Below are 24,452 nucleotides of genomic sequence, written 5' to 3' on the forward strand. Positions count from 1 at the left end.
AATTTAAAATAACGCCTGCTGAGATTTTGATTGGAATTGGGATTGCATTAAGTCTGTTGATCAACTTGGAGAGAAACAACATCTTAACAATATTGAACAGGGTACAATTTGCTCTACTTATCCTAATTTGTTAAGATGAAAGTAGAGACCTTCATTTATTTAGGGCTTATTTCATTTTTCTCAGTGAGAGTTTGTAGTTTTCAGTGTACACATTTTACAAATCTTTTGTCAGATTTATACCTAAGTATTTAATATATTTTGATGTTATTGCAAATTATATTGGTCTATTTCAATTTCAAATAGTGCTTTTCTAGTATAGGCAAACCTCATTTTATTGTGCTTTGAATTGTTGTGTCTTGGAGATACTGCGTTTTTTACAAATTGAAAGTTTGTGGCAACTCTGGGTCAGGCAAGTCTACTGGTACCATTTTTCCAACAGTATTTATTCACTTCATGTCTCTGTGTCACATTTTGGTAATTGAAAATTTTTATTATTGCTATATTTGTTATGATCTATGATCAGTGATCTTTGATGTTACTATTGTAATTGTTTTGGGGTACCATGAACTACCCCTATATAAGGTGATAAACTTAAGTGATAAATATTGTGTGTGTTCTGGGGCGCCTGGGTGGCTCAGTTGGTTAAAGCCTCTGCCTTCGGCTCAGGTCATGGTCTCGGGGTCCTGGGATCGAGCCCCACGTCGGGCTTTCTGTTCGGCAGGGAGCCTGCTCCCCCCCCCCCCTCTCTGCCTGCCTCTCTGCCTACTTGTGATCTCTGTCTGTCAAATAAATAAATAAAATCTTAAAAAAAATATTGTGTGTGTTCTGACTGCTCCACTGGCCATTCCTCTGTCTCTATTTCTCTCCTCAGCCCTACCTATTTCACGAGACACAACAGTATTGAAATTAGGCGTATTAATAACTCTACAGTGGCCTCTTAGGGTTTAAGTGAAAGAAAGAGTCACATGTCTCTCACTTTAGACCAAAAATTAGAAATGATCAAGCTTAAGGAGAAAGGCAGTCTCACAAAATCAGAGGTAGGTCAAAATCTAGGCCTCTTGCAGCAAATAACCAAGTTACAAATACAAGGGAACAGGTCTTGAAGGAAATTCAATGTCTACTCAGTGAACACATGAGTGATAAGAAAGTGAAACAGCTTTATTGATGATATGGAGAAAATTTGAGTGGTCTGGATAGAGGACCAAACCAGGTACAACATTCCTTAAGCCAAAGCTTAATTTGGGGCCAAGTTCTAACCCTTTTCCATTGTATGAAGGCTGAGAGAGGCGAGGAAGCTGCAAAAGAAAAATTTGGTTTAGCAGTGGTTGGTCCATGAGGTTTAAGGAAAGAAGTCATCTCCACAAAGTGGAAGCAGCAAGAGCTGATGTAGAAGCTGCAGCAAGTTTTCCAGAAGATCTAGCTAAGATAATTAATGAGGGTGGCTACAAGAAACAACAGATTTTCCATGTACACGTAACAGCCTTGTTTTGGAAGAAGATGCCATCCGGGACTCTCATAGCTATGGAGGAGAAGTCAATGCCTGGCTTCAAAGCTTCTTAGGACAGGCTGACTCTCTTGTTAAGGTCTAATGCACCTGATGATTAAGTTGAAACCAGTGTTCACTGACTGTTCCAAAAATCCTAGGACCCTTAAGAATTATGCTAAATCTACTCTGCCTGTGCTCTATGCATTAAACACAAAGCCTGGATTACAGAACATCTGTTTACAACATGGCTTAATATTTTAAACCCACTGTTGAGAACTACTTTGCTCAGAAAAAAAATAATTCCTTTCAAAGTATTACTGCTTATTGGCAGTGCACCTGGTCACCCAAGAGCTCTGATGGAGATAGACAATGAGATTAATGTTGTTTTCGTCTGTGCTAACACAGTATCCATTCTGCAGCCATCGATCAAGGAGTCATTTCAACTTTCAAATCGTATTATTAAAAAAATCCATTTCTTAAGGCTGTAGCTGCTATAGAGAGTTATTTCTCTGATGGATCTGGGAAAAGTAAATTGAAAACCTTCTGGAAAGAATTCACTATTTCAGAACCATTGTGATTCATGGAAAGAGGTCAAGATACCAAGATGAGCAGCAGTTTGGAAGAAGTTGATTTCAGCCCTCACAGGTGACTTGAAGGGATTCAAGACTTCAGTGGAGGGTGTAACTGCAGATGTGGTGGAAACAGCAAGAGAACTGGAATTAGAAGTGGAGCCTGCAGGTCTGACCGAGTTGCTGCCATCTCATGATGAAGGGATCCTTATAAAGGATAAGAAGCTGCTTCTTTTTGAGGAGGAAAGAAAGTGGTTTCTTGAGATGGAATCTGTTCCTGGTGAAGATGCTGTGAGGGTTGTTGAAATAACAAAGGATTTAGAATATTATACAAACTTAGTTGAAAAGGCAGCGGAGGGTTTGAGAGGGTTGAGTCCAATTTTGAAAGTTCTCCTGTGGGTAAAATTCTATCAAGAAGCATCACATGCTACAGAGAAATCTTTTTTGAAAGGATGTTGCCTTATTTTAAGAAATTGTCACAACTCTCCAAACCTTCAGCAACCTCCCTCCTGATCAGTCAGCAGCCATCAACATTGAGGCAAGACCCCCCACCAACAAAAAGTCAGAACTTGCTGAAAGCTCAGATGATGTTTAGCACTTTTTAGCAATAAAGTATTTTTTAATTAAGGTATATACATTGTATTTTTAGATACAATGTTGCATAATTAATAGACTGTAGCATTGGGTAAACATAAGTTTCATATGTATTGAGAAACCAAAAAATTCATATGACACTATATTGCAATAGTTGGTGTATTATGGTGGTCTGGAACCAAACCCACAGTATCTGTGGGGTATGCCTGTACATAGAAATACAACTAGTTTTTATATATCGCTCTTGTATTATGCAACATTGCTAAACTACTTACTGGACCTACTAGCCGTTTTGTACATGTATTCAGATTTTCTACAGAAGATTATGTTACCTGCAAGTGAAAACCAGTTTACTTCTTCCTTTCCAATCGAGGGATTCTGTTTGTTTCTTGCTAGTCTTTTATCTAAGCGAAAACTTCTGGGACAATGTTGAATAGAAATGGCAGAGTGGATGTTCAGGCTTTCACCATTAAGTATGTTTTAGTTGTAGGTAGTCTGTAGATGTCCTATACCATTTGAGGAAGTTCCTTCTATACCAAGTTTGCTGAGAGTTTGTTCTATATTAGATTTTTTCCCAATGCTTTTTCTACATCAGTTGAGATATTTTAAATCATTTTCTTCTTTAGGCTGTTTATAGGTAGATTACACTGATACATTTTTTTATTTCTTAAATTTAAAAATTTCCTTTATTTTACTTTTATTTTTAAATATTTTATTTATTTGAGAGAGAGGGAGAGAGAAAGAGAGCGTGCACAGAAGCAGGGGCGCAGACAGCGGGAGAAGATACAGGCTTCCCACAGAGCAGAGAGCCCAGCATGGGACTCTGAGATCATGATTTGAGTAGATGCATAACCGGCCGAGCCACCCAGGTGCCCCTTGACTTTAAGTATAGTTGACACAGTGTTACATTAGTTTCAGGTGTACAGATAGTGATTCAACAACTCTGTATATTATGCTATGCTCATGAGTGTATACATTGATTAATTTTTGGGTTTTAGCATAATTGTGCATTCTTGAGATAAATCACACTGAAAGATGTATTATCCTTTCAATATACTATTTGATTCAACTTACTAAACTTTAGTTAGAATTTTTAAATATGTACTCATGAGGCATATTAATCTATAATTTTATTTCTTTTTTTTAAAAGATTTATTTATTTATTTGAGAGAGAGGGAGCCTGTGTGAGTGGGGTAGGGGGTTGGGGAGACGGGGAAAAGGGAGAGAATCTCATGCAGACTCCCTGCTGAGCATGGAACCTGATGCGGGGCTCCTTCTCAGGACCCTGAGATCTTGACTTGAGCCAAAATCAAGAGTGAGATGCTTAACCATCTGAGCCACCCAGGTGTCTCTTGATTTATTTTTATTTTTCTTATGCTTGGGGTTTAAGATTTTTTGATCTGTAGTTTATAATTTTCATCTAATTTGCAAATATTTTGGTCATTATTTCTTCAAATATTTTTTTCTCTCTCCTCTCTTGACACTCTGCCTTGCAAACTTTTGATATTTAGGCTTTTCAGACTTGCAACTCTGTGTCTTCAACTTGGATAGAATGTTAGGTTGCACCTGGGTTTCCCCTCCCTGTGTCCTGGCTTGGAAGTTTCCTCTAGGCAATAGGCTGGGGCAGTCATAGGGCTCACATTGTTCTTTGTGAGGGATCATTGTTGTTCATTTCCTTGTCTCCAGTGTCTTCAAAAACGTTTCATAGATTTTGTCCCATTTTTTAGTTGTCCTAAGTAGAAGGGTAAATTTGGCCCTAGTTTATTCATCTTGGCCTGAAGTGAAAGTCTTCAGTGTTATAATTTTTATTTGTTTTTGAGTCAGGATTCAAATGTGGTTCATTTATTGCAGTTTTTGATATGAATTTTTTGTTATCTTTTTTTCTATAGGTTTCCCCTTCTCTCTTTTTAATTTGCAGTTGATTTGTTAAAGAGTAAGATTATTTTTTCCTGTGAATTTCCCATACTCTGAATTTGCTGATTACATCCCTGTGATGTTTAATATTTTCTCTGTCCACTTTATTGTCTGTTAACTTATAGATGCATCTAGGGTATTAGAGTCAGAATTGATTATTTTGGCCACACTGCTTCCATGAATTGGTAGTATATACTCTCAGCAGAGAGTACATGTTATCTGTCTGTCTCTCTCTTTTCTGGTATGGTAACAAACACTGATTTTAATTTTGAGATCTATTAAATTTATTGATATTGAAAATTGATATCTATTTCTTTCAAGCTTTAATATTTTGCTAGATTATTTCTATACAGAGAACTTTTCCCTTACCTACTATTGGCTATGTGGTACAGTTTGAGTAGGATCATCTGGATAAATGTTTGGTTCTTTGTCTGATTTTTAAAATATTGAATTGATTCTCTAGAAGCCTCCATTAATGAGCATTTGGCCTTTTCTGTTTTTAATATCATATGAACACATGCCTTTAAATTTCTTTGATGTATTTCACTTTTTTGATACTCAAGTATTTTCATCTCTGGCCAGTAATCTCTCTAAGTTGGCTTTTATTTTCATACTGCTCTACTAGTCAGTAATTGTTTCCTTGCTTTCTGGTGTGACAGGTGTTCTAGGTTTATTGTGTGCATTTCCTGCCTCCAAACTAGAATGAAGCAGTAGAAGGAAGGAAATTAAATGATTTCAGAGTGTTATTGTGAGGGAGAAATTTAAGCAATTGGGAATTACCGTGGAAATCAGCTTGTGTATTCTAATTCATACCTGGGTTTTCAGCATGACTGGTGACATAAAAAATATTTGCTGTCGACTAAACTTCCTATTTTAAACATTAAGTATTTTCTTTGTGGTTATATAAGGTGATTTTCTTTTTCTTTTCTTTGTAGGCTTTGCTCATCAGTCAGAAGATGATCAGGTGAATGTAATGGGTTTTCGCTTCTTAGGAGGCTCTCGAGTTACTCTTCTTGCTTCTAAAACCTCTCGTAAGTAAACCTATGGTATTATTGCTTTTGAAATTTTCTCTTGAGGACACTACATCACAGATCATCATTACATCAAGGATTTCTGATGAGAATGTGTTCAGTTATTGAAAACTAAGCCATGGTATTAAGTATTTAGGACATAAAAGTTATGAAGATAAGATCCTGTTTTATTAGAGATATGTAACGTTGGTTTTGGGGATTAGGAGAGTTTGAGAGAACAATTCAATGAATTGAAACTATTGTTGAGAGAACAATTTAATGAATTAAAAATATTGTTGAGATAGGTATATGGTGAACTAGGTTTTAGGAACTACTAGAAACTGCAATTAATTTGTGTGTGTATGTATATTCATATATCCTCCTTTTGGACATTGACAAAGATGAAGGTGAAATTGTGAATAGTTTCTGGTGACACTAATCTCAGTAGAATGAAAAGTAGTAATTATGTAGTTACGTTTGAATTTCAGATGTAAATATTCTTCATTGATTTGGTGGTTTCATATAAGAATAATAGTTGAAACTACTCAATGTAAAACTGATTTCTGATGTATGTGGGATACCGAAGTTGCTAAACTCATTGAGTTATATACACCTTCATGGAAATAAAGTGAATATTAAGAAAATTGTGTTTAACAAATTTTAGGAACACTAAGGGTATTAGTGTGAATAAATGCCTATGTTGATATTTATATGTTAAAAGTTTGGCTGAGTACATTCCTAATTGTAAAATTTCTGCAGTTTGTGAAATAGGCTTCCACTTTCTACTTTATTCATTTGCAATTTTAGTTGTTTATTTCTTGAATGATCAGAAGATATAGTAAAATAAGGACATATCCCTTTTGAAAAATGAAGGTGTTAGCAGGAGGAATATAAATACATCCCTATTTTAAAAACTAGCAGTGTTACAATTCTGAAATATATAGATTGGTAGCTGGTGAAATAGACTTGGATACAACTAAATATCCTAGAATAAGGCATAGAAATCAAAGATAATTCTTAAGAGAATGAGAGGATTCTGTACTCTTCATGCTCTTTTTGATTGGTCATGATTGCAGTCCTTTTTGCATTGGCACCATTTTGTTTTGATTAGATTTAATCTTCAGCTGGATGATGGAATTATGTTAGTATATTTCTCTGTTAAACTGTTCTCTTTAGTTAAACTAAAATATCATTGTCAACATTTCCTTGGGAAATTGTACACGTCTGTTTGACTTCACTTGATAATGCTGTATGATGACTCTGAAATTGAGATTACTAAAAAAAAGCAAAAAGTTACTCTTGGTGCAAGTGGGAATACTTATGTCCTAATTTGTTCTTTTCTAAATAAGGTAACTCTTAGAGCATTGTTTTTGCCCATGAGTTCCTTATCATTTCGAAATTTCACCAAATATCCAGGTATATAATTGTCATATTCATTTGAATATATGGCAATGCCTTCATGCTATAGAATGGGCAGACTAAATAATGGACTAGGACAGGACCTTTTATTTTATTTTTTTTTAAAGATTTTATTTATTTGACAGACAAAGATCACAAGTAGGCAGAGAGGCAGGCAGAGAGAGAGGAGGAAGCAGGCTCCCTGCTGAGCAGAGAGCCCCATGTGGGGCTCGATCCCAGGACCCTGGGACAATGACCTGAGCGGAAGGCAGAGGCTTTAACCCACTGAGCCACCCAGGCGTCCCATGGACTAGGACAGGACCTTTTAAATGAGGAACCGAATGAGCTACGTAAACTGAAACTTGTAAAGTAGCTATTACAATTCCTTGAAGATTTTTTGGCTTCAGTGACACACAGAATTCTACCTAGGAAATGCCCTTTGGTAATAAATGGATGTAGGTATGGAACGAGTAGTTTTCTGGGTTGAGGCAGATGTTGGTGCTCTCTCCTGCTGTATCAGTGTTCATCCCCAAGAAAGGAATGAAGTAATTTGTACCCAGTCTGTGTTTGGCATCTTTCTTTTTTGTGAAAGGCACATGGTTTTTGGTTTAGAAATCTGAATTGACAGAAAAATCCTACATGTGGAAGAAACCCAGGATTTTTTCCCTAGTAAACAGTCAAGTACTTTGCAAGTTGCCTTTGGATATTGAGTAGTATTTTCTGTGGGCTTGACATATTCATCTCTTTTTAAGACCTGCCTGATAATTAACCAAGCCTTGAAGTGTGCTGATCAGTAATTTTAGTTCAATTTCCTGCTTAGTTATAGATCAGCCAAAGCAGACAAGAAAAAAGTGAATGCAGTTCATTGGCTAAGATATCAAATCACATTCTCTGGGGGAACTGAATAGGTTTTTATTTTCAGAAAATAGAGTAGTGCTTCAATATCATTAGAGTTTATTACGTGAATTCTGGAAAAACAAAGTGTTGAAGATAAAAATACTTACGAGAAACACTCTTCACTAGAGAAATTGCTGAAAATGATTTCCAGAGTCTTAAATTGAAAATAAAAAGATAGGTGAAGGCTATGTTTGTTACCTTGATTGTTGTAAAAGTTTTACAAGTGTATGCATATGTCCAAATTCATCAAATTGTATACATTATATATATGCACTTTTTTGTATGTCAATTATACCTCTGTAAATTTGTTAAAAATAATAAGAGGTCGAATTTTGTGAGATTAAATATTTTTATAATGTACTTGAAAATCCATTATTTTGACTGATTCAACACAGTGAGATTCTAGAAGGAATATGCTATTGGCTAAATGTGTGTATATGCCAGCCATGCCACTTTCTTAAGCTCCATTTCTGTTGACTTATTCCCTTACACAACAAACACCACTACCTCCCTCTCCTTTCTCTTTCTTCCTTTCTCTCTCTATTTTCTTTTGTTGTTTCTTATCTGTTTCTGTTATTTATTTATTTATTTATGTTAAATTAGCCAACATATAATAATAATACATCATTAGTTTTTGGTGTTGTGTTCAACGATTCATTAGTCATTTCATTTTTTAAATTAGTTTATTTATTTGAGAGAGAGAGCAAGAAAGAGCACGTGAGCTGGGGGAAGGGGCAGAGGGAGAGGGAGAGAATCTCAAGCAGACTCCCTGCTGAGCAAAGATCCTGATGTGGGGCATGTTCTTAGGACCCTGAGATCATGACCTGAGCCGAATTCAAGAGATGGATGCTCAGCCAACTGAGCCACCCAGGTTCCCCTCTGTTTCTATTTTGATCTTTATCTCTACTATATCTATTTGTACCTTGCCTTATTCCACTTGTTTCTTCAAGGATTAAAAATAGTTTATGTGTTTCCAAAATACGAAAGGTGAAACTAAATAGTTGAAGGAAATAGAGAAAATAAGAGCAGGAAATTAATAAAGATATAAGTAAGAGTAACACTCAGAAACATACACTGTACAGACTCAAAATAATAAGAAAACATTTTAGTTCCAATTTTCAGAAATGTTCAAGGGATAAAATCAAATAAGTTGTTTAGTAGATGCACAGCCATTACTGATGCTGAGTCCAGAATGAAATTTCTGAATTAACAAGGACAACTTCTTCAGTAATGTCTCTATAGCTTATTTTTATAATTATAATGTTACGTAATTACAACTTATGAGTAACAAATTTCCTAGAGCTTTAAAAATAATGATGAACTCAATTTACTAAATATATTACTGTCTCAGCCCAAATCAGTGCAGTCTGAGCAGCAGCTTAATCCAAGGATAAATATAGCGTATCTGGCATTGCAAGTTTTTAGTATCTAGTATTTTCACTAAGAACTGGACAACCAAAGGGCATCTGGGTGTCTCAGTCTGTTAGGCATCTGCCTTTGACTCAGGTCATGATCTCAGGGTCCTGGGATCCAGTCCCACATGGGGCTCTTGCTCAGCTAAGAGCCTGCTTCTCCCCCTCCCACCCCCTCTCCCTCTGCCTTTCCCCTCTGCTCATGCTCTCTCTAAAATAAATAAAGTCTTAAAAAAAAAAAAAGAACTGGACAACCAAACTTCAGTAATTCAGAAGTAAAATGTAGCTGGAAGGAGTTGTGGGGTTTTTTTCAATTAATTTATTTTTTAATTTTTTAAAGAAGATTTTATTTATTTATTTGACAGAGAGAGAGCACAATCAGGGGTAACAGCGGGCAGAAGCAGGGGGAGTGGCAGGCAGAGGCAGAGGGAGAAGCAGGCTCCCTGCTGACCAAGGAGCCTGATGTGGGACTCTGTCCTAGGACCATGGGATCATGACTTGAGACAAAGGTATACGCTTAATTGACTGAGCCACCCCGGTGCCCTTTTTGTTTGTTTGTTTGTTTTAAATGAGCATTTTTAGAACATGGTTCAATAATAATTGAAAAGATTGAGTTCAGTGGGAGAGGCTGATGATCAGGAAAAAGAAGGGGGACTCACAAAGCAATGGAGTCCTTGAGGGGAAAGGATGTGGGTTACAGAGCTTGGGGACAGGAGAGATTGAACGTTAGGCCTTTGTAACTTTACTGTGACAGGAGGGATTAGATGTATGTAGATCCAGAGAGGTTTTGTAAATTAGTTGTCAGGATGATAAAGGAACTCTGATGGTGACTAAATTTGGGGAAAAAAAAAAGTATAACATTGGTGTTTTGGAGAATAAAAAAGAAAACTCATGAAAGGATAAGGCAATTTTGAGTACCCATTTGAAGTTTTAGTTCCTGAATTTTGAAGTGAAACCAAGTCATCCTTAGACAATTTTCTCTGGCAATGATTTGTTTATTAGCATTCAGGCAACTAAAGTCAGGACTAGGACTTTGAACCAGATAATTTTACAGCAAGTAAAATATTTTTGTGAGAATGATTATAATGATGGACCACCAAATCTAAGTTGTTAAGAGAAATAAAGATTAAACTGAAACATAGTGAAAAATTAATAAATAAAGATCAGAGAAAACTGATATATGATGAAAAATTAATGGGTTAAATGGATCACGAGTCTTAATAAGGTTGAAGAAGTGACATAGTGGGAGTTGTAGAACAACTGAACTACAGGAACAAAAGGTGGTGGTCAGAGAATGAATGAAAGGTTGATGTCAGGGTTCAGAGGAACTGCAGATTCTGATAAAGATAAGGTAATCAGACAAAGTATGACCTTGGGGAGTGGATTGTGAAGATGGGAGAAGACCAATGGAGACAGAGCTTTCAAGGAAATGAGGTGTCACAGTTGTAGATATTGAAAGAGCCTGTTTGATGTTAGTACAATGAAGGAGAAAAAGAAGCACATTCAGATATATTATTGTGAAATTTTAGAGCACTAAGGATTCAGAGCATATCCTCTATGATTAGAAAGGGAAAAAAGCTACATAAGGAAGATGAATCAAGAAAGCAGTTTAACTTATCAGCAAAATCCTTGGATAGTAGAGGACAATGGAAAATTTCCCCCAAGATCTGAAGGAAATGATTTTCATATTAGAATTTTGTGCCATGCTAAACTGATAGTTAGCAATGAATACTGAGTAAAAATGTACTTCTCAATGTCACAAGTAGGGCTAAGCAATTGCAAATAGCAAATTTATGTAGCCTCAGGTAGGCTGTTGGAAAATGGGAAAGATAGCTAATACAGTGAACTTTTCTATTGAAAAGAACTTTTCTACTGAAAAATTTTAACATACTGGAAAGAGCGATTAGATTGATTAATGTCAAATGTAAAAGTCGTCTGCTTGTCTGTTTTGATTATTTTGCTTTCAGATATAATGAAAAAATTATAGTCGTGTGTGAATAGGGTTGGGCCTTGAAAAAGGCTTTCTTTTTGTACCTACCCAAAAGAAGCATATATGGTCTTGAACTGTGTTAACCAAAATATATTTAGAACAAGGAAAGTAAGGGTCTTTCTCTGTTTCATCTGAGTAGGCTATACCTTTGTTCATTTTTCATTCAGCAGACATAGTAGATATAAAGACTGTCATGGCTCCTGTGGAGCTCCTGGACTAATGGGAGAGTTAGAGAGTTGATAGTAGAATATTTGGTAAACTTACAGAAGTACACTTTAGGTGCAGTTGGAACCCAAAGGATAATGTTCCATGAGACTTTATTTGTAAAGGATCTTGAGGAATGAATAGGAGATTATTAGGTGGAAAGCATTTCAGAAAGAGGAGAAGATTATTAAAGCATGGGGTTTTAGAGATCAGTAAATTTTCTTCTGTGCCTGGAAGTTCATATAGTAGGGCTCTGTGAGAGTCTTTTTTTTTTTTTTTTTAATTTCAATTTTTACTTACTAATTTTTTTTAAGTGGGCTCTGTGCCCAGTGTAGAGCCTAACACAGGGTTTGAACTCATGACCCTGAGATCAAGACCTGAGCTGAGATCAAGAGTTGGATACTTAACCAACTGAGCCACTAAGATGCCCCTATCCATTAATGAAGCCAGAAATTTAGAGATAAATATAATGATCAAATCTAACATATACAGTGATTCATCAATATAATATGACTGTTAAGATTTATTTTAGAATTTCTTAGCAGTATTACCAAGGGGCAATGGAAATATTATATAAATCCAGATTGGAGAAAGCTTCTTGAAAAGTAAACTTAGAGAAGTCATCCATAGTTTCTACGAATACTGCAGGAGTTGTATATTTAGAATATTATACTAATATCTACTGAAATTGTTTATATTACTTCCTCCAACTTTTTGGTTTAAAAAGCATTCATCTGCTTATCTAGCTCACATTTTAAAATTTCTAAATAGCATAAATTACATTTCTGCATTGTTTATAATATGAATACAAACATTATTTATATTGATGAACTTCAGATGTTCTGACATGAATAGAGACTGACAAGATACATTTTTGTGCCCTGTTTAGTTAAATATATTATTTTCTCCATTTGTAGTAGAGTGGAATGGCAATTGACTAGACTCCAATTATCCAAATTTGTTTCATTTGGATGCTGAAGTGGTTATTTCCACTGAGCTGCTATTACAAGATGCAAAGGAAAAGAGATAAAAAAAAAATTGAATGTTCATTTTGGCAGCTATTTTAATTACGAATATTGTAAGGGTGTATTTTAAAATACAACTTTCTTCTTTCATGTTATATTATAAATAGAAATTTTTATTCCTCCGTTCCATGAAATGTGTACTCTGGAAAGTCTCCAGGGCAATATTAACCACCTTGGAGTACTAATACTGAGAAAATGCTTAATAATAAAGATAATGCCTTATAAATCTTTAACTTACTGATTCTTGTTGATTTTTGGTAATCTGAAAAAAAATCAACTTAAAATATTGTGTTTCTATTTCTAAATCTTAAGTCTAATTGTAAAATTTTTCATTGCAAAAAATTTTAGTTTTTTTTTCCCTGAATGTGTTGGTGAAAACGAGAAAATAATTGAAGCCAAAATGCTAAAGTTACAGAAAATATCACACCTATTTAAATGTTTATTATGTTTTTTTACATTTCTGTTATTTAGTGACATTACTATAGTTGGTCACAGTAGAGTTCTGTCTCAGTGCATTTGGGCTGTTAAAACAAAACACCATAGACTGGGTGGCTTTTGTACAACAGTAATGTATTTCTCACAGTTCTTGAGGCTGCAAAGTCCAAGATCAAGGTGCCAGTAGATTGGGTGTCTGATGGGAGCCTACTTCTTGCTTCACAGAAGTCTGTCTTTTTGCTATGTCCTCACAGGGCAGAAGGGGCAAGGGTGCTCTTTGGAGTTTCTTTTATAAGGTCACTAATGCCATTCATGAAGGCTCCACTCCCATGGTCTTATCACCCAGAGGCTCCAATTCCAAGTACCACTGCTGTGGACCTTAAGATTTAACATGCAGATTTTGGACAGGACACAAAATTCAGTCTATAGCAGGGACATGCTGGGTATCTGGAATTTTAATTATGTTTGAGTTTTTCATTGAGCTTTAGATTTTTCACTTGTTTTATTCCATACTTTTTGTATCAGTTTTAATTTTAACAACCAATATTTTTTGAACATCTAATTTGCTTGGTCTAAATTTAAAATATAAACTTAAATTGCATTTGTATAAGTCTCTTCCATACAGTATTATATTTGATCTTCATACTAACCTTGTGAGGTATGTTTTATTTTCCCATTTGTGTACATGAAAAAAATTGAAGATTCAATCATTTGTTTGTACTGAAGTCACAGATTTAAAAATTTACTAGATTTTAAGTTTTGATCAGAGGACAAGACTAGAGAAATATAGGATTTTCTTCCTAACATGATGCATCTAATTATTACACATGCAACCACCATCTGTGACCTGGATCATTGTTACAATGTCCTATCAGTCTGTTCTGGCCCCTTTCTGATTCATTTTCTTTTTCTTTTTTTTTTTTTTTTTAATATTTTATTTATTTATTTGACAGACAGAGATCACAAGTAGGCAGAGAGGCAGGCAGAGAGAGAGAAGGAAGCAGGTTCCCTGCTGAGCAGATAGCCCAATGCGGGGCTTGATCCCAGTACCCTGGGATCATGACCTGAGCCGAAGGCAGAGGCTTAACCCACCCAGGCGCCCCTCTGATTCATTTTCTACTTGGCATCTCTAGTAGTAAAAACAAAGAAACAGATAATCAAAATTATATCATGCCACTCTCCAGCTTGAAAGCCTTTGTGTTTATAGTGCTATCCAAACTCTTTACCAACCTTTACAGTCTTCCCTGTGTGTGCTGGCCCCAGCCTAATATCCAGCCTCATCTAAGAACACTCACTTTCTACCTAAACTGTTCTTCCCATCATTAAACTCCAAACTTTATGATAAAATGATGAGGAATGTGGGGTCTAGACACAAATTGATAGTTGAAATCCCAGCTCTCCTTACAATTTGTCTGAATGACTTTGGAAAAATTAACAATGCCTGTATTTTTATCTACATAATGGGGATAAAACTGTACAATTATATTATGTAAGAATCAAATGCGATAATCCCTCAAAAACATGTAGCAATTTCCAACAATACTATATGCGCCAGGTAAATTTTAGCTGCTAGTATTATTTTCATCACTTTTACTGTTAACACTACCACTGACGTCAGTTTCTTAGTGTATCTTTCTGTGACCCATAGTATCTCAAGAAAGAGGACCCATGCGTCTTTATTATAGCACCGTTTTCATCTGCATTCTAATTCTTTCATGACTTGTAACTATGTATTTGTTGTTTACTTATTTATGTTCTGTCCTTACCACTAGGATAAACCAGGACCAGTAGATGTTGATCTCCGTTGTCTCCCCAGCACTTACACTTCATAACTTTTGAATGGATGAATAGATATAGTGTTACCTTGAATGTCCTTGAGACTGTCAACCAAAGATATTTTTGCCTTGTGGCCCTTCTGTAAAGGGAGCTACATTTCATTTCCCACATTTGCCCCTTTGCTTTGACCACACTGTATGACTTTTCTGTTACTTTATCTTTATAGAGCAGAAGTCTTTGTTTGCCCACTACAGGGGATTGAGATGGTCTCTCAGAGAGTTTGTAGTCCTCTGTTCAGGTAATTTAAATCCTGAGGAAAGGAGAAGGGAAATGTTTAGACTTGTCCATATTTCATTTTGTCAGATGAGGGATTTTGTTGTCTGCCAGGGTGGGGAAAGGAGTTCCGGTTATAGGCAGCAGAGACAAGACACTTTACCTCTCTGGGGAAGAGTTCTAGACACTGCTTCCTTTCTTGGCACAACATCCTAAATATAACACCAAAGTCCATCGTAAGCTGTGAATGTGCACTAAGCCCAGCGCTTCCAAGGAGGCATTAGCATAGGTGCTAATTGGATTTGTCTTGCACAATCAACGGTCAGCGCCTGGCCAGCTGAACTTGGGGCTACTGTTGGTATTCTATTGAGAATCCTGTCCATGGTTCCCCCAGTGATAAATTCTGATAAATTTTCTTACTAACTTTGGTGGGCAGACTTTCCTGATCATACCTGAATATGCCTTGTTTCCAGATTTTCTTGCCAGTATCTATGTGGGCAATTTAACAGAAACTGGTATGATAACCTTGTTACAGCACAGCATAAAAACTGCTCACTCAGCTTCAGCCATACTAGCTTCCTCAGTGTCCCTGAAAGCACATTCCTGCCTCAGGGCTTTTATACTCATTTCCCTGGCTTGGAATGCTCTTCGCATGGATATCCAGGGTTTGCTCCTTCTCTTCATTCAAGGAATCTTGAAATGTGTGTTTTTTTTTTTAACATGTTGAGCCAGCATATAATTCTTTTAGATGTGTCACAGTAATTCGAGTTGTTTATGTACATGCCTTTTCGGGTATGTAAATTGTCACACATTTGTATTGGAAAATTATACTTGAATGGAATAATCTTTTCCTATAGTTTTATTTCATTTTATATACAAGAAATTTTATTCTTTACGTGTATTTAGACTGCATCCCAGATTTTTCTACCTGCTTGTGAAACCTATTCAGAATCCTTCTAGAACCATAATGAATGAGATTTCCTTTGAAATATTAGTACTATAATGTTTATGTAAAATTTTGTAGCTGTATCTAAAGTGACAGCAAATTCTCTGCCAAGGAAAATATATATTATTAAAGCCACTTTTTTTTTCATATATACTCTTTGGAAGTTACTGGGTTAATTAGGTTCTATGTGGGTCTAACCAGGTTTATGATGGAATCCCTACCCTGAGGCCCTGAGGCAGGAATGTGCTTTCAGGGACACTGAGGAAGCTAGTATGGCTGAAGCCAAGTGAGCAGTTTTTATGTGCTGTGTTTTAATAAGATTTATCATACCAGTTTCTGTTAAATTGTCCAGGTAGATACTGGCAAGAAAATCTGGAAACAAAGCATATTCTGGTATGATCAGGAAAGTCTGCCCACCAAAGTTAGTGTGAAAACTTATCAGAATTTATCACTGAGAATACACACACATGAGGAAATAATGGTGACAATGATGATAGTTGGTAACATTTATTTAGTACTTATCATGTGGCAGGCAGCATTTTAAGAATTTTATTAAAATGAGCATTATTAAGGCACTGTGTCTTTTCACATTCAGAATCTCAGGATCTGAGAGTGGTAAAGGATATTGCTTAGTATTATGAACCTGGGAGGGAGCTCTTCTCTAATATTATTGACAGGTATTCCTACAGGATCTCCATGTAGATTTACAAGAAGGGCAGGGCTCTGAGCTCCTGAAGGAGGAGCTCACATAGCCCAGAAGGAGCTGAAGCTGAAAATTGAGGATGATGAGCAACTGTGGGAGGTGTGGAAACCCCTGGAGCAGGAGCTGGAGGTGTTGCTGATGGCCAGACTTTCTGAGGAAGCCCACAAAATGATATGAGAAGCTCTTATGAAATAGGTGGCATCAGAAAAGCTGCTGAAGGAAGTGGTGGGTAGAATTGACTGACATGCTGCGGGTGGAGGTGACAGCCTTGAAGATACCAGTCATCACATCTACATCTAGCCTCTTCCAACCATGAGCCCCACTTACAGCTGCTAAACTCTGCTAAGACTGGGCCCCACTAGGACCAGAAACACTAGCAGCTCCCTTTGCCCAGCCGTGAGCCCCTCTGTGGGAAATACTGTTGCCATGGATGAGGAGGACAAGGAGATAGGTATGGCCCTTTTTGCAGAGTTCTAAGCCTGGAGGGAATTGCATATCATGAACAAGCCCTATTCCTTCCTGGGAAGGGTGTACCCAGAGGATGTGGGCCGTTGCCTGGACTTAATAGTGTGGGATTTCTTGGTGCTGTTGTAGGCCAGTCTGGAAGACAACAAATGCTCACCATCTAGGCCATGGCTTTGCAGATATTGCTGCAGTAAGAGTGGACACAGTTAAGTGTGGCAGTGCCACCATAATGTGCCGATACCTGCCAGTACCATATCTGGCTCTGACACTTTCAAAGCCACAACTACATCTCACCATCCTCTCTAGCTTGGATCACTGTAGTGTGCAATTTTGTCATGTTCATCTACTACATCCAGCAAGACCTGTTGCATAAAAATATGAAGCCAGTGTTTTGGGAGGTCGCAAAGCTGCAAAAGGAGGTGAAGCTGGCCCAGCTTAGATTTTTCTGCTAGAAGACCTAGGGCAGTACCTGGGTCTGGAAGCAGGGGCTATGGGCTGGGCAAATAGCTGCGCCCAAATGGACAGACACATAAAAAGACAGGGTCCTAGAGCCAGTCCTGAGCCATAAGCCAAACATCTGCCTAGGAGGGACAAATGGCCAGGACCTGGAGGCAGCACTGATCTGGCACCAGATATCTGTCCCAGGACAGATGGAGTGACAGATTTGTATGTGAGATGACCTGTCTTTCTTCCCTATTGAGTTCTAAAATTCTCAAGGAGATTTTCAAGAAACCACCAAATGCCAAAGAGTTCTGAGCTTTAAATGCTTCCAATGGAGTGAGATTGTTCCCTACCTCCTAAGGCAGCTAACTCTACAAATATCTGTAATTATTACACAATACTTACTGTGCCTTCTGTCCTTTGCAGCTCCTTTGTTATTGTCCAACTCTTCTGCTATGTTATAGACCATCACATACTTGAAAATAGGAATGTATCCCTTGTGGGGAAGTCCTGGCACTTTTGTGGCAACATCAACCTTCATGAAGTATCCCTGAATCAGTAATGGCAGAAACAGTGTTTACTCTTGCCCCATCACTCCATTTTTCCAGGTCTGCAGTGAACTCCTTGAGGACAGAGGCTCTTGCTGTATTCATGGTTTTATCTCCAGTATCTTGCGCTGAGTTGCGTAAATAATTGAAAGAGTGAATAAATACCAGTCTGGGATTAATATGTTGGCTCCCAAGTTTAGCTTAGATAGGACCTGAGATTTAGAGAATTCTAATACTGTATTTTGTCATCATTATTCTTCTACCTCTTTACTCCTGCCCCACCACAGTTGTGCTCTTTTTGTTCTTAGAGAATTAACCATCCAGTGACAACTGTAAAGAAAGGTAAAAGCCCTATTCTCTTTGATGGGAGAAATGAGGAAATCATCTGATCAGCACTGTGGGCAGAAATCAGAATCCAGAATAAGACTATGGTGAGGGGAGAGCTGGGGGACAATCCAGGAGAAATTATATGATAGCAGAAAACATCAGGGTTTTTGCCATATGCTATGGCAGGCATATCCAGTATATTTTATTCTTTATATAATTGAAAGAGAGATGACTAGGAGAATGAGAAGAGATATATTTTTGAATTCTGGTGGAGGATGACAAATTGAAGTCCTAATAATCAATTTAGAGATGACATATATTTATAGAATTTTTCAAGGTATGATGAGGAATATAATAAATATTTTACATGTTCATGTGTCATGCTACCTTAGCAAGACCTTAGACTCCTTACTCAAGGAGACTGACTTCAACTTTGTACTCCTAACATGCATTTCTTTATGAAATTGTACATAACAGATGCTTAATAATTGGTGAATTACATAGAATAGGGGAATTGGTTCCTCTATACTATAGGGGAACCAATATATAAACTCTCCAAGAGTTTATAATCTCTTGGAGAAACGGAATATAATCATATGGAAAGTTAAATAAGAATAAGAAAAAGTATACACCCTGACCAAATGGGATTTATTCCAGGTATGCAATGCTGATTCAGTGTCCGAAAACCGATCAGTGTAATCCACTTAACTTTAACTTTACTTAATGGCCCAGGGTATCTGTTTGCATTCATTAATCATAATAAATGTACATAATACTGTCAAATAATAATTGGGGAAACCAGGTGAAGGGTGTGTGGGAACTCTGTATAATCTTCATAATTTTTCTGTAAATCTAAAATTGTTCTAAAATTAAAAGTTAATTAAAAAAATGCATGGTTATAAAATGCATAATAAACTGTAGACGTACTAAATCTCTAGATAAATTCAAAGAGATACAATACTGTAATGTGGTTAAGATTAATAGCTAATCTTTGGATTAATGGCTAGAGTTCTAATCCCTGTCCTATTACCATCTGGCTAGATGACCTTACAGATTATTTAAACTCTTCTGTAAAATAGGGATAACATAATTCCTCCATAGGGGTATTGAGGTTTAAACCAGAGAGTGACTGCAGAGTGCTCAAGACAGTGCCTACTACACATTAGGGTTTGCTGTGGATGGTAGAGAAGATTTCTTGGGGTACGTAGGCTTGAAGCCAGGTCTTGAAGAATAGGTAGGATTTAGATAGGGGAAAAGGGTATATATCATGAACTCTAGCTCTGACATTGAATTTGCTTTGTGACCTTAGATGAGCGTCTGAAGTTCTGTGTGTGGTTTTCCTTTTTATTAAAAAGAGGTTGTTGCAATCACAGTGCTTGGTTCATAGTTGGCGCTCAACAAATAACAGTTGCTCTTATCATAGATGTAGTTATTGTCACCTTTGTCATCATTGTTGTCGTCATTAAACGGGGGATGGATAGGAATTAGGCTTTCTTGGAGCTGAGGTTTCAGCTAATGGAGGGAAGCAATGTTTATATTTAGGGAAGAGTCTGATTACAAATATAAATAAAAGAACTATTAGAAAAAGAGAAAACTTTGATCATGATTACAGGGATTTAAGTTGGCTACAATGTCTAGGATGTGAGGGACTTTCTAGAGTGTAAGTTTTATTTCACATCAATATTCTGAAAAATTTAATGAATACCATATTATACTTTGCAGGCTTTTTTTTTTAACCTTATAAACAAAGCTAGCTTGCTTGCTTCCTTTTTCCCTCTTTCTCTCTCTCTTTTTCTCTCTCTCTCTTTCTTTCTTTCTTTCTTAGAAGGACTAAATTTTGTATTTAAAAAATTTTTTTTTATTTTATTTATTTTTTTTGTATTTTATTGTATTGAAACCTATGATAAGAAACAGGGAAAAGGACCATACTCTGCATCTTGCTAATGTAACCACAAACCTTTGGAATTAAATTTGAAAATGTTAAGTGATTGATGTAGAAAACTGCAATAAAGCACTAGAAATCATATTTGTATTCCAAAAATACAATTTATGGTATTTATATCAGAGTTAGTGATAATTCACATCGTTTCAGCTAGTAATTATGTGTTAATAAGCATTTTTCCTTAATTATTTTCTCTCTCAGAACGGTATCGCATTCAGAGTGAACAGTTTGAAGATCTTTGGCTCATAACAAATGAACTTATTATCCGCCTTCAGGAATATTTTGAAAAACAGGGAATCAAAGATTTCGCCTGTTCGTTTTCTGGATCTGTGCCCCTTCAAGAATATTTTGAGTTGATTGATCATCATTTTGAGGTGTGTACTATCATAACCAGCATTACCTGCAATTTTTCTCTGTACGAAAGAGAGGAGATGCTACAAAGGAAAGAATTCTAGTATACTTGGCTATTATATCAAATGCTTCATGTAGTTATTTTATGTGGTTGGTAAATTTTGTGCATCTGTTCCTGCCCTCTTGCCCAGTTTGTGATCACTTACAGACAGCAACAGAGTGACTGCCTGGAGCTAAGCATGTGGTCTGGCTTCAGAACAGAGCTGATTTAATTCTCCCACATGGGGACTTAGCCTTTGACCCCAATAACCCAGTGTTAAAACTATTTGAGCTTATCGACAGCCATTTGGCTAACTAATTCTAGCAGGCCATAAATGAGGTGTGATTATAAAGTAAAGTGATTTTTCCTTTTCTTTTTTAACAAGCACATCAGAACTTCTGCATCTGAATGAGGGTTAACCACATAAAATATTCTTTAGTATCTGGCACAATGGGCACTTAGTAAATGCTGAATGATTAAATGTCTAAACAAATGAAATCTGACAGTGACTGTGTTGCCCAAATATTTTTGCATTTCTTCTGTGAAAGAGCCTGTGTTAGATTGTCCTGAGTATCATGATGGGATAAAATCTTCATTCTTTGAAGACTGATTTTATATTTGGAAATAGTCAGGAGTTATATTTGGTAAATGAACTGGACAAATGACAATCATTATTTTAAAAATCTCATGTGTTAAAAAAAATTCACCATATTCTATTTACTTATTTGCCCATAAATAGACCCTGTAGGCAATTACAAGGGCTGGTGGGGTTGCAGATTTCAAAAGGATTTTGAACATTATTCAAGGAAGCATTGGTTCTCTAGCATAACTACTTTTTAAGGAATCAGTAGGTTTTGGCAATTCAGTATATAAACAACAATGTGTGATGTGTGCATGACAGAGTGAGTATGTCATGTCTCATGAACATTCTATGTAGTTCAATCCCTTTGACATTCTAAGAACATTGACTTTAACCTCTAAAGACTTCTTCTTTTGGTAGAGTATGAACATGAAGGGAAAATTTCACTGCATACAGTCACAACATCTCGTTATCAAATTAATGGAGCTTATTGGGTTATCTTTCATCTGTGCTGATAGTATTGGACAGTATGCTTGTGGCCAAATCATGGCACCAAAATTTACATTTGGGGAATATATTTAGGTATTTTAAGGATTGAGAACCTTTGCAGTCCTCTAAGATATATTTTAAAAAATTCCTGTGTCACTGTGCAAAACTGGGATCTAGTGGTTTATGGAGGAGACCACAAAAAGACTATACTAATTATGTATCTGTAATATTTAAAACACAAAATATTAGATTCTGATTGACTATAAGTTTGACATACAGCCCCCCTCCCCCTTATTTGCTGGCTAGTAAATCTCTGGAGTTTCCATATCAGGGGCTTTTTCTTTCTGGGAGGGGTTTAGGGAACATGATGAACTATAGGCACTTCCTTTTGTTACACAGTTTAAAAAAGCATTATTATATTTCCTTTCTCTCTGGCCCCACTTTCTGCTTTTTTAAAAAAGACGTGATTTTAATCTTTTGAATTAAGATAGCTTTTGGAATTCTAGTGTCCCTTAGTGTTAGCTCCATGAAAGTAGGAATTTTTGTCTGTTTTATTCATTGTTATATCTAGAGCAATGCTTGGCCCTTGGAGCAATACTTGTTAAATGTTGAAATTCTGAGACATGAAAACATTTCAATCACTGATGTTTGGTTACACATTCAATGGAGTAACCTGGCTGATGTGTCAGTATTGAAACTGTCTTCTTAATTTTTGTGTGTTTCATGAATTTAGTAAATAAAATATTATAGCTAGAAATTATATTATTAAAAGTGTATTATGATAATCAGGCTAATATTCTTTTTAAAAAATTTAGTTATTTAAAAAAATCATTTAACTTTTGGTAATGAACTCCCCCCACCTCCACCCTTCAAGAGAATATTCTTTGGTTTAGTTAGTTACTTAGTGCTTCTGAAATTGGGATTAAAAGACAGTAATATAATTTCAAGTAATACAATACAAAATACAATACGATTCTTTTTTTTTTTTTTTGGTAGTCATGTGTCTGGAGAATGCATACACTAAAAAGGAAGTTTTGTTTGATATAAGAAATGTAAATTGTAATATGTTTAATTTCTGAACCTTTTATTTATTTTTTTTTCGAGAGGGGGAGAGAGTGTGGTTGAGTGGGGGCGGTGGGGGATGGAGGGTTGTGGAGGGTGAGGGGCAGAGGGAGAGGAAGAAAGAGAATTTTAAGCAGCTTCCACAGTCAGCCAGAGACAGACGTAGGGCTGAATCTCAGGACCCTGACATCATGACCTGAGCTGAAATCAAGAGTTGGATGCTAAACTGACTGAGCCACCCTCGTGCCCCTGATTTCTGAACATTTTGAAAATGTTGTTTATTTTAAGACTAGTTGATAATTGTTTTGTATAGTTGAATTAGCAGTTTATATAATCTGATTTCATGGAGTGTTCCTTCTACTCTATGACTCTCACTAGCTTCTTTTATTTTAATAATATTAAATTCAAAGATTATGAGAAGAGTTATAGTAAAAAGAGTCTATTTTTTAATTAATTTTTAAATTTTTTTACAAACATATTTTTATCCCTGGGTACAGGTCTGCGAATCGCCAGGTTTACATATTTCACAGCACTCACCATATCACATACCCTCCCCAATGTCCCTAACCCTACCACCCTCTCCCGATCCCCCTCCCCCCAGCAACCCTCAGCCTGTTTTGTGAGATTGAGTCTTTTATGGTTTGTCTCCCTCCCGATCCCATCTTGTTTCATTTATTCTTTTCCAACCCCCCAACCCCCCCGCCCCCGCTACTGTTGCATCTCCACTTCCTCATATCAGGGAGATCATATGATAGTTGTCTATCTCCGATTGACTTATTTCGCTTAACATAATACCCTCTAGTTCCATCCACGTCGTCGCAAATGGCAAGATTTCATTTCTTTTGATGGCGGCATAGTATTCCATTGTGTATATATATACCACATCTTCTTTATCCATTCATCTGTTGGTGGACATCTAGGTTCTTTCCTTAGTTTGGCTATTGTGGACATTGCTGCTATAAACATTCGGGTGCACGTGCCCCTTCGGAGCACCACGTTTGTATCTTTAGGGTAAATACCCAGTAGTGCAATCGCTGGGTCGTAGGGTAGCTCTATTTTCAGCTTTTTGAGGAAGCTCCATGCTGTTTTCCAGAGTGGTTGCACCAGCTTGCATTCCCACCACAGTGTAGGAGGGATCCCCTTTCTCCGCATCCTCGCTAGCATCTGTCATTTCCTGACTTGTTAATTTTAGTCGTTCTGACTGGTGTGAGGTGGTATCTCATTGCGGTTTTGATTTGTATTTCCCTGATGCCGAGTGCTGTGGAGCATTTTCTCATGTGTCTGTTGGCCATCTGGATGTCTTCTTGGCAGAAATGTCTGTTCCTGTCCTCTGCCCATTTCTTGATTGGATCATTTGTTCTTTGGGTGTTTGCTGAGCCCTTTATAAGATTTTGGATACTAGCCCTTTGTCTGATATGCCGTTTGCAAGTATCTTCTCCCATTCTGTCAGTTGTCTTTTGGTTTTGTTGACTGTTTCCTTTGCTGTGCAAAAGCTTTTGATCTTGATGAAGTCCCAATAGTTCATTTTTGCCCTTGATTCCCTTGCCTTTGGCGATGTTCCTAGGAAGAAGTTGC

At 36.7% G+C, this 24,452-nt stretch overlaps 1 protein-coding gene across 2 annotated transcripts in view; it reads left to right on the plus strand.

The window, feature by feature from the left end:
• LOC111147257 (Bardet-Biedl syndrome 9) overlaps window positions 1–24,452 on the plus strand; it is a 441,623-nt gene that overhangs the window by 206,889 nt on the left and 210,282 nt on the right. For both annotated transcript variants that reach the window (XR_002640607.1, XM_022503184.1), the window contains exons 17-18: window positions 5,499–5,594; window positions 20,557–20,729. Coding sequence is in view for 1 of the 2 variants with exons in the window: in XM_022503184.1 (XP_022358892.1) it covers window positions 5,499–5,594; window positions 20,557–20,729 (269 nt within the window). In the remaining variant the exon portion in view is untranslated. The remainder of the gene's footprint in view (window positions 1–5,498; window positions 5,595–20,556; window positions 20,730–24,452) is intronic.

The sequence above is a fragment of the Enhydra lutris genome, unplaced genomic scaffold (genome assembly GCF_002288905.1).
Source record: "Enhydra lutris kenyoni isolate GAN:26980312 unplaced genomic scaffold, ASM228890v2 scaffoldscaffold16, whole genome shotgun sequence".
In the NCBI taxonomy this organism is placed as follows: domain Eukaryota; kingdom Metazoa; phylum Chordata; class Mammalia; order Carnivora; family Mustelidae; genus Enhydra; species Enhydra lutris.